General features: G+C 42.9%; 1 protein-coding gene across 1 annotated transcript; it reads left to right on the top strand.

Moving 5' to 3' along the window:
• The first annotated feature begins 4,192 nt into the window (after positions 1–4,192).
• On the top strand, positions 4,193–9,592 carry scoca (short coiled-coil protein a). Its single transcript, XM_030739801.1, is given in 7 exon segments — positions 4,193–4,332; positions 6,126–6,197; positions 6,281–6,361; positions 8,096–8,115; positions 8,117–8,170; positions 8,172–8,192; positions 8,194–9,592. Coding segments are annotated over 6 exon segments (243 nt in total). The 5' UTR covers positions 4,193–4,332; positions 6,126–6,178; the 3' UTR covers positions 8,242–9,592.
• Positions 9,593–10,720: the final 1,128 nt, after the last annotated feature.

The following is a 10,720-nucleotide window of genomic DNA, read 5'->3' as shown; positions in this document are numbered from 1 at the left end:
TAAATCTAGAATAGGATTTAAAATCCTTCTCCTCACCTACAAGGTCTTGAATAATCAGGCCCCATCTTATCTCAAAGACCTCATAGTCCCATATCACCCCAACAGAGCACTTCGCTCTCAGACTGCTGGTTTTCTTGTGGATACTTAAGAGTAGAATGGGAGGCAGACAAAACTGAGAAGTGAAGAAAAAACATCCATCAGCATGTTTCGGCTCTCAGAGTAGTTATAGTAGCCCACTTTGGTAATAGATAAAACATATAGCAGCCTAATAGTTTTGAACTTAGTAAAAAGAAAAAAAAAGGCCATTTTAATTTGATATTTATTGACATTGATATTGAATTTATATGTATTCATCCATGTTAGTCACTTCTACCGAGGTTCAGTGAAATTAATAAGATAAAGCAGCAGGTGAATACGATGTAGGCTCTGGTGCACATATCAATTTTTTATTTCTTATTTATTTTTATTTGGTGTATATGTTACACATTTATACAACTGCAGAATACAAAGAATCTTACAGCAGAACTTGCAGCAATCATAAAAACTAAAATGTTAAAAAGAATTCTTATTCTTATTCATGGTTTTTTTTTTTTCCTTAAAGCCACAGGGAGCCACCGGGAGACGTGCAAAAAAAGACTGCATGCAGCTCTGCAGCCGCAGGTTTGTAACCATTCTTCATATTGGATTAATGAAGCTGTGCCACCGAAGTGCAGTGGGTATCTGCATTACCATAAATTGTACATAAAAAGATTCCAGTGTGATATTATCCATTGTTTCTGGGCACCGCACTGTGAAGCCTCAACATCAGTGTTTGGGTCCAAAGCAGAGGCTGAAATCACCAGCTAACCCCAGCTTGGTGAGAAGGTGGCTTCTATAAACTGTATGCATTCAAAACACAGACACACACACTTCCCACCACCGCTCTATCCCATAGACGTTTAATGTTACTGCCAGCTGCTCTCAGCTGGACTCCCTGAGCTGCAGTACTCAGCTTTAACCACCAGAGTGCAGGATGCACCACAGATCTGGTGAAATTGCTCTTTCATTCAAGTCTTCTGTCATTTTCAGACAACTGAAACCTTTGAATCCAAAACCAAAACTCCTGTCAAAAAATAAACCGAGCTCGTGCTGCTGAGTGAGAGGAAGAGCTGGTGACTGCAGTGCCTTCACATGACTCACACTCCAATTTCAGGATTAGTGTGTCACTAAATGCGCCTCTTCGCTGTGGCTCCATTTCACAGGAGCTTAACTTTGACCCCTGACAGGTTTCTGTGCTTGAACGGCCTGTCCCGTAGTTTTGGTCCAGTGGTCGCCTTGGTGACCAGTTCCCATAACAGCTACGTAACCCGAGCTGCCAGGCAGGTAGGGCAGGTAACCGTGACAAGCAATTCAAGGCAGCAGGTGTGTGTGAGAGAAGGCAGGGCCAAAAGGAGGAAAAGAGAAGAAACAGAGAAGAAGAAAAGCCGGAAACATTCAACAGTAATTCCTGACCCTGTGAGGTAATAAAAGAAAGGAATCGAGCTGGAGGACGAAAAGGAGTCTCAGGCCGTGGAGGCCACGGTGGACGAGGACGATGGGACGTTCACCAACATCTCTCTGGCAGAGATGACACAGGTAAAGCCATCTCTTCAGATCCAGCCCTGACCTGTACTTCATTTCAGCCTGCACAAAGTGAAACGTGATAGTCAACTCAAAACTAAGACAGGAGCTAAATCCCTCCTCAAACTGAAGTCAGTGTACTGTCCTGTGTGTTTTATGATGAGAGGTTATTTATTTTACCTGGAGCAAACGGACAGTCACAAAAGAGACCGTTGGAGCAGATGTTACAAGCACGTGACCGGACAAAGGGCAATAAGGTAGAAACAATAGCTTGGAAAGCCACGGTGTTTATGTGGGTGCGTGACATGACTGACTGAGGTGTGGCTCCTCTCCACGTCTCAGATTGCAAATTCTCCAGTTATTACGAAGCCTACCTAATCTTCACTGATTCCATTTAGAGCTGAAATAAGCGGCTCACAGCAGTTGAGAAGCTATGAAAACTGAACTAGTAATGGAAGTGGTGCAAAATTGTTTCTTCCACACTGGAGACGAGCATGCGAACAAAGTAGACTCCACAGACTGTAATAAAAGATGGATGCAGTCACCTTTAGAATTACCTTCTGCTTTTTTTAAAGTCCTGCTATGAAGCCTCGACTTAGCCAAAGTCTCAACCCTTACTTTGAAATGCCCCAGGACACTTATTCTGGCAGTTTATTGAAGCACTATTTAGATTTTAAATTAACTTGAATTTCAGATGTTACTGAGATATAAAAACTGAATATACAGAATCCTGTGTCAGCATCACAGACCAGTATACGAGATGCACGTAGCTTCTGGTCCTGAAAGGCCTTGTCAGTCAAAGAGGCCTCACATGGCCACTGCAGAAAATTGCAGTTTTGGGCACTTCTGCATTGGCTTCATTTTCAGGGAGGGTGCCACTTGCTTTACCTTTTACCCAGTTACAATGAACAAAATGTATTGAAACCACACCTTTTAATCTTGACATTCAGGTGTTTCTCATCCCGTTGCAACATGTTATATAAAATCGAGCACCTGTGAGAGAATGAGTCATTCTAAAGACCTCACTGATTTTGAGCGTGGTACTGTCACAGGATGCCACGGCTGCAACAAAGTTTCCATGATTGCAAGTGGAAGCATTTAGGAATCACTGCAGCTCAGCCACGACATGTCACACCCAGAGCGGGGTCACCGAGTTCTGAGTTGCATAGTCACCACAGTCAGCGGACTTGTTAACCGCAGTGCCAGACACTTCATGCATGGGTTTCCATGACTGAGCAGGGAGGTGTAATGTGTCAGTGGCCCCGTACTTTTGTTCATGTGCTGTTTGTCAAGTTAAAGTCTATAAAACACTTCACAGTGAAAAACACATGATGCTTACAATGCCTGAGCATCTCTCCCACCATCTGACCTACAGCAGCTCTCTGCATCAACAAGCTCACCGATAAACACAACAGCAGGTGAATCCACACACCTTGACAGCAACCCATGTTTGCTTAAAGTGATTCCCACTTGATGTTTATTTTGATGTAATTCATTGTATTTATTTTGAGCTTTTTAAACTTGTGTTTCCTGTTACAAATCCCCTCTGAAGACCTCAGTTTCCTACAGCTAACAATCCTAAAATGCTACTCATAAAGACCCTGGAAGCAACACACACACACACACACACACACACTGAGCTGAGAGGGGAAAGTGCAAGAGGAGAAAAGGGTAGACTGCCTCAGTCAGCTATTGGCTGAGGCTGCAGTGTCCCCACAGGGTTTGGGTTTGGCTAACAAGCAGCAGCATATGAGTCCTAAGAGCGGTAGAGGAGGAAGTGCAGAGGCTGCAGGGGTGCCACACACAGACTGACATGCAGACATATAATAAAGCTCACACAGGCCAGCTTACACTGCAATCAAGCAGTCACACAGAAAGCTACAGATGCACATAGATGTGTGTGTGTGTGTGTGTGTGTGAGCGTGTGTGTGTGATCGTGCTGGATCTTGTTCCACGAGGAAATGACCAAGCATCTGTTAGGACTGCAGTGTGTGTGTGTGTGCATGTGTGTCCATAAGCTTGACCTAGGAGGTCGTATTATCTCATTGTTCAGAAACAGGCTGTAATTTCGTCGGATGGTGTAGCAGGGGGCGCTCGTGAGATAGTTCTTCATGAATTGAGCTTATTAACGGCTGAAATATATATTATATATATATTTTTTTACACCTGGCTCTACACATAAAAGCCCGCATTTTTTAGTTTCCTTTACTATGGTATCTAAAATATATCTGAACACCTGTGTTCTTCTTTCGACTTTTCTTACGGAGAAGCCGATTTTGCCCACAAAGCGCTTGCATTCTGATTTGCACGCTGATTGGTTGGTTAAGGACATACTCCCTGCAGCTGCTGGCTTCATGCCTGAAATCAAAATGGCGGGTGACGTCTAAGAATCACAGCGGTATTTCACCCCTCCAAAAAAAATAAATAATAAATAAAAAACTATAACCAAGGTATTATTTATCGTCTTAACATGTTTTCATGAAATGTGATGAAAATCCCGTTGTTACATTGTAATCTTATTGTTGTCACATTGTTTTGTTTTTTATTACGAAACCGGAAGTCCAGAGTAGTTCTCCGGCAGCGCTGTGTAAATTGCTCCCCCTGTCGGTCGGTGTGGTGGGAACACACGGAGTGATGTAGCTAGCGTCATCCTCCGCCTCCTCGTCATCTCCGTATCCTGTCTGTTTGCAGGATAACTCCGCTAATCGGAGAACACTTTCTTTTTTGCTTTAGGTGAGTTCAAACTCTTACATCTGCTGTTTTTTTGAGATTCCCAGCAGAAAACCTTCGGACGTATTTTTATCTGAAGCCAACGCTAGCTAGTAGTTTGCTTGCAGCGTTTAGCCGCTTTTCGCCCGATGTCACGATGTAAAACGTGTTTATCGGAGAAAATATGAACGTAAAACAAACCACAGGGTTTAGTTTGGTTAACGTTGTGTTTAAACGTATTTGGTGTTAAAAGTAGTTACATTTCAGCTTCTTTGGCTTGGCTGGACACTGAGCTATTTAGCTCCTAGAGCTAATGTATCTACGCCCATTATCGGACACGTTAATGCTGCTTTGGCTTGTGTTCGCCTGGAAAACCGCCTCCGAGACCCGTGTCCGATGTTTGATCCGTGGCTTTGACTGAGAGTCGTGAAGTGTTGAGAGGTGCAGCTTTTTTGTTGTTTTTGCTTTCTTAGTTTTTTTGGGTTTTTTTTTGCTAAATGCTGTGTTTTGGCCCTCCTTGCTTCTTTATTCGTGTCTTCAGTGGCAGTATCGATCCGATTATTGGACAGTAGACAGACAACCGTAATGAATGCCTTTATCTGAGGTAGCGATTGGCCCCTAACGCGTTTTTATTGATGCAGTATGACCACAGCGCACTCAGCCTGGGTGCGGTGTGCGCTCCCTCATGCCGTCATTACAACACGTTAACGGTTACTACAAACTAAAACAAATTACAACATATACTCAAACTATGAAAATTACGGGGTTGATATCGATCAGTTAAATAACTGATGCCCTGTATTTTATTTTAATGAAAAATTTCCCGACAATAAAATCAGAATCAGAATCAGAATCAGAAGGTTTTATTGCCATATGGGTGAACAGGTTCACAGCATTAGGAAATTGCTGCGGTACTTCGTGCTTACAGAAAAAAAAAACAAATAAGTATAAAAACTATAAGACAATATACAAGTATACAAATTGCAAATATACAGAGATATTAGAGCTATAACTATAGCACAATATTACAAAATTACAAAATACAGTGCAGAGACTAATTAAAAGATAAAAGAATGTAGACTATATTCCACTAATATGTACATCAGTGCAATCAGACAGGTGCATAGACATAGGGTCATCAGCGTTTGTGGAGGTGGTGGTAACAGTCTTAGGGTAATTGTTCATGAGTCCAACAGCAGAGGGGAAGAAACTGTTCTTATGGCGGGAGGTTCTGGTCCGTATGGACCGTAGCCTCCTGCCTGAGGGGAGAGGGTCAAAAAGTCTGTGCCCAGGGTGAGAGTGGTCGGCTGTGATCCGACCTGCACGCCCCAGTGTCCTGGAGGTGTACAGGTCCTGGAGAGATGGGAGGTTACAGCCAATAAGTAAATAAGTACAGTAATAGGAATAGTATAGGTCTTATATCCTATATCACAGTAACTGTTATTTCAGCCGCTGCTCCGTCTCATAATTATCTTTGGGCTATAATAGGGATGCTGTTCTCAAGCCCCATATTTGTTATGACACTCATTAGTGGAGGTTAAATAAAGATCCTCAGCTTTGGACTCACTGTTGACTTGTATATATAGTTCTAGAAGTACCCAAGACCTGTACCCAGTGAACTACACAGCAGCAGACTATTTTTTTAAGCCTAATTACTGATATCTGCTGACATTTTGCTCAGCAGTAAGATTGAAAGTAAACAGAGGCATTGCAGGATCGAAGCATGTTATTTGAACAGTGCTGTCCTGCAGCTATCTGTTATAGACTTTCCATTATTACACATTATTATACAGTTTGTGCTCCTCTTTGTCTCACAGTGGACGGTGGATCTGCAGCCCTGTATACCAAACAGGAGAACGAACTTGTCACCATGAACTGCGACATAGATGGTACGTGCAGGTGAAACACTTAATCTCTCAGGGTTGACTTCTGCATAAACAGTAAGGTGATGTGCTTTTTCTTCTTATTTCAGGAGACATGGAGAACCAGGTGGAGGTTGAGGAAAAGACGAGGTTGATAAATCAGGTTTTGGAACTTCAGCACACACTGGAAGGTAAAAAAATATATATATAAACCCTCAAACACACAAACTTAATTTTACCAGACGGGAATGAATGACCTCGTGATGAGACTCTAAAATTATACAACAAAGCCCAAATTTTCTGGTTTTATATCAGAAAACATTAGACATTAGAGTGCCTTTCACTTCTCATGTATGTACATCCTGGCTCTGCTCCTTAAAACCAATTAAATCAAACCTGAAACACTCGGTTTGTTCTCTCCTGTTGAGTATTTCTGTTTTCAGATGCTGGATGTTTTATGCTGGCAGATTTCTGCATCCTGTTGACGCGACCAGCTGTCCACCAGTGCAGTAGGGGTCTATCTGTGAGCAGCACACGACGAAACGGTCATCAGAATATTTATAGGGTGACAAAAACCTCCACTGGAAAACCTTTGGCTCTCTCCTCCAGAGTGTAACTCATGTCGGGAGCAGTCAGGCTTTTTTAGTGCTAGCGAGTATTTAATAGTATGAGAAGCAGCAGATACTGAAGGGTTAATCCAACATTTGGGACAAACGGGGTCCAGGGCCAGTTTAAAAAAAAACAAAAAAAAAACAGTACATTATCTTTGGTCAGATTGATTGGTGTGTTCAGATCAGTGGTGGTGCTCACCATAAATAAGTGTTTTTGTTGTACAGTAGAAATCGCCCTCAGTCGAAGTCGCACAAGTCGGATTTTTGCTCTAGGTCGGATGCCTTCTGCAGGTCCCAATTTTCCTAACGTTAATTCCAATAAAATCATCACCTAATCGGATCATACAAGTCGGATCTTCGCCTACCTCGGATGAAATCTGGTCCCGCTGTAATACATTTCCAATTAAAATGTGATTGCATAAGTTGGATGAGTTAAGCACGAAAGCCCTCCTCAGCTCCCGTCACGCCTACACACACTAACAATGCTTGGAGATTGCTTGAGTGTTTATACAGTCACGTGATGTCTGGATTGGCTGCACTGGGCGAATCCGTTCATTTCACTGGAGACAATCACAAACAAGTGCAGGAGTCAAACGTAAGCTGCAAACTCGCACTTATGAGCAAAAATAGGAGATTATAAGTTTGCGGAAGCAAATCCAGGAATGAAGCAGAAAGCCGTTGCAGCAAAATTCGATATTAGACCCCGAACTGTCGGATATTTTGAAGAATTGGATTTTATCCAAACTAATAGGACAGATTTTTTTTTTTTTTTAAGGTTAAATCAAATTCCATAGGCCGTCTGTCTTAAGTGATTTCTACAGTATTTTACATCCATGTGTTTGTTCATGCAGACAGTGAGTGGACTGGTACTTACACAGGGCCTTTGCTTTCTAGCTGAGCCTTCTGAGCTCTTTTACAGGATTTAAAAGCCGTGTTTACGGACACAGATTCACATTTTTGTTGTGACATTTAGCATAACATACATCACCTAATGACCAAGAAAACAGAGCTTTAGAAGAAACAGCGCCATTGCATTTTAACCCTAACCATTTCATTTTATTGTCTAAACCTAACTAAGTGGTTTTTAATGATAAGTAATAGCATATTTAAATTAGCAGCATATTAAAATAATACAAATTGAAGTGTAAAAAATCTGTCCAGACCCAGATAAGCAGTAGAAAATGAATGGATGAATGTAAATCTAATAATTAAGCCACATTGTTAGAAAATTAACCTGCCTAGAAATTATAAATGTGACTGTCTCCCTCAGGGGGAGAAGTACGTCTTACCCACCTGTTCCCTTTTTTGTTTCAGACCTGTCGGCGCGAGTCGATGTCAGTCAAGGAGGAGAACCTGAAGCTGAAGTCTGAGAACCAGGTCCTTGGGCAAGTACATCGAGAACCTCATGTCGGGCCTCGAGTGTCTTCCAGACCACCGACACCAAGAGCAAGAGGAAGTGAGCTTCCCTCAGAAGAAAGCTGGAGTCCTGGGGCAGCAGCTGGGAGAGGAAACCCATCGTGGAGATGTGAGGGGGGGGTTTGTTTCCTCAGCAGACGTGGGTGTTTTGTAACTACTTACCCGAGTCAAAACTAACATTTAATTATCAGATAAACCCATAAACTGACTTGTAGATGTAGAAATATGTGTAACATTATCTGGCCCGGGGCTGTTTTTCCTCAGCTTCCTCTCCACACTACAGAAGAGGTAGGCGTCACCCCCTTTAACACAAAAACAGTAAATTAAGAGGCGGAGGGTCTTCTTATACCTCGAGTTTGTCGTTAATCCTCGCTGTCTATAAGGTTTGTGTTTCTGTTCTGATTTCCTGTGGATGTCCCACCTTTGAAGTGTTCCGTTTCAAACCTAAACCGAACCACAGATACTACAGGTACTCTTTGACCTTCGACCTCGGTATCAGCACTGGTTTAATTTATTTATTTTGTAAAGTATTTTGTACGACAGCTGGATCTGTTCAGTCTCGGATGTCATCTCGTCTCTGTAAAGCACGACTGTGTTCCTCCACTTAGAAGCTGGCGGGCTGAGCAGTATTATGGAGTGTGTTTTTGGATGGCACGTTTAAGTGTTTGTGTTATTAGCATATCTAATGAGATGTCAAATCAATAATCACTGAAAAGTAGACTGTCTAAAGTTACTGAATTTTTTCTAATCAATAGCAGATAGGTACTGGATGTGCAGGTACCTTTGAAAGCTTGTCAGCAATATAAATAAAAGCACAGATACTAAACTCATGTAAACTTAGACTGTAACAGAGTTTGTGTCGACTGACGTCAGTGAAATCAGATTTTTTTTTTTTATCAATGAGCGTTTGGGCCAAATTGAACCAAATGTAACATAAAGTTAAACTTGCTCCTGCCTTCCCCTTTAACAAAAAGCAGCAAAGAGGCCTCGAGTGTTATCGATCCACTCGGCCTGGAAGATGGTTTTGATCGTAAGATGAGCTGATGTACCCGGAGGGGGGGGGGGTGTGCACGACGTCCTCTTTCTTCAGACAGAAGGGGAAGATGGTGGAAGGTTGAAATTAAATTTAATCAGAATAAATTTTATCCACCATTATCCCAAACAGTAATGTGCTGTTTGAAAAGAGAGGAATTAGCAATGCTAAGGGAGGCAGGTGACAAGCTGTAATATGCTGTAATTTATCGATGTTATTTGTACAGTTGTACAGTAGGCTTTTAATTTCTCTTTCCTGGCATGCCGTCTATGCCCTGCCTGCACACGTTCTGGTATCATCCTGTATGCAGACGCTCTGCACCTTTGCCTTAAAACTCTGTTTTAATAAAATCCTAAGAGCAAGTCTCTGGCTGATTATTTTGTCACCTGTACACCTAAAGTCTGTAAATACTGCTTGAAAAATTTAAAAGGAACACCGAACACATCAGATCTCCATGAGGAAAAAAATCATGCTGATATCCACACTGATACGGGGCGGGTAATGTGTGAGGAACAAAAGCTGCTGCATCGTTTGATGGAAATGTTAATTATCTACATACAGAGGCTGAATTCAGAAGATCCCTGAAAATCATAGTGAAAAAATGATGCAGCAGGCTGGAACAGTTCTGTTTTCATTGCAGCAACTCAAAATGTACTCAGTAGCTTGATGGCCCTTGCTTTGTATGCCTGACAATGTCGGGGCTCCTAATGAGATGATGGATGGTGTCCTGGGGGTGGGTGGGGGGTCTCCTCCCAGATCAGGACCAGGGCATCACGGAGCTCCTGGACAGTCTGAGGTGCAACCTGGCGACTTCAGATGGCTCGAAAAAATAATGTCCAGAGGTGTTCTGTTGGATTTAGGTCAGGTAAATGTGACATCCTCCAGGAAACTGCCGTAGACTCTCACCACATGAGGCCGGCATACAGGAGTAACCCAGAACCCACCCAGGACCCACTGCCACCAGGGTAGGTTAAATGGACTACACAAATTGAGCACTCAAAGCGCTTATACAACACGTTTGCATTCACACCCCATCATTCAAGCACTTCATATGAAACTAAGGTGCTTTTACTGTCTAACATTCACATTCACACTCCAAACGCTTGCATCGGAGAGCACTTGGGGTTGGGTATCTTGCCCAAGGATCCTTTGGCATGCAGCCCGGAATCAAACCGCCAACCTTCTGATTAGGTAGGTGACCTGCTATACCTCCTGAGCCACAGCCACGCCAACAATAGGTCCACGGATTTCATCCCGATACCTGATGGGCAGTCAGGGTGCTGTTGCCTAGCTGTAGAGGTCTGTGTGTCCCTCCATGGATATGCCTCCCCAGACCATCACTGACCCACCGACAAACTGAATGATGTTACAGGCAGCATAATGGTTCTACCACGGCTTCTCCAGACCCCCCTCACATCTGTCACGTGTGCTGATCGTGAACCTGCTCTCATCTGTGAAAAGCATAGAGCGCCAATTCTGGCACTGGCTTC

The sequence above is a fragment of the Archocentrus centrarchus genome, chromosome 1, assembly GCF_007364275.1.
Source record: "Archocentrus centrarchus isolate MPI-CPG fArcCen1 chromosome 1, fArcCen1, whole genome shotgun sequence".
NCBI lineage: Eukaryota > Metazoa > Chordata > Actinopteri > Cichliformes > Cichlidae > Archocentrus > Archocentrus centrarchus.
Note: the sequence above shows the minus strand (reverse complement) of the source record. Positions and strands in the feature narration are given on the sequence as shown.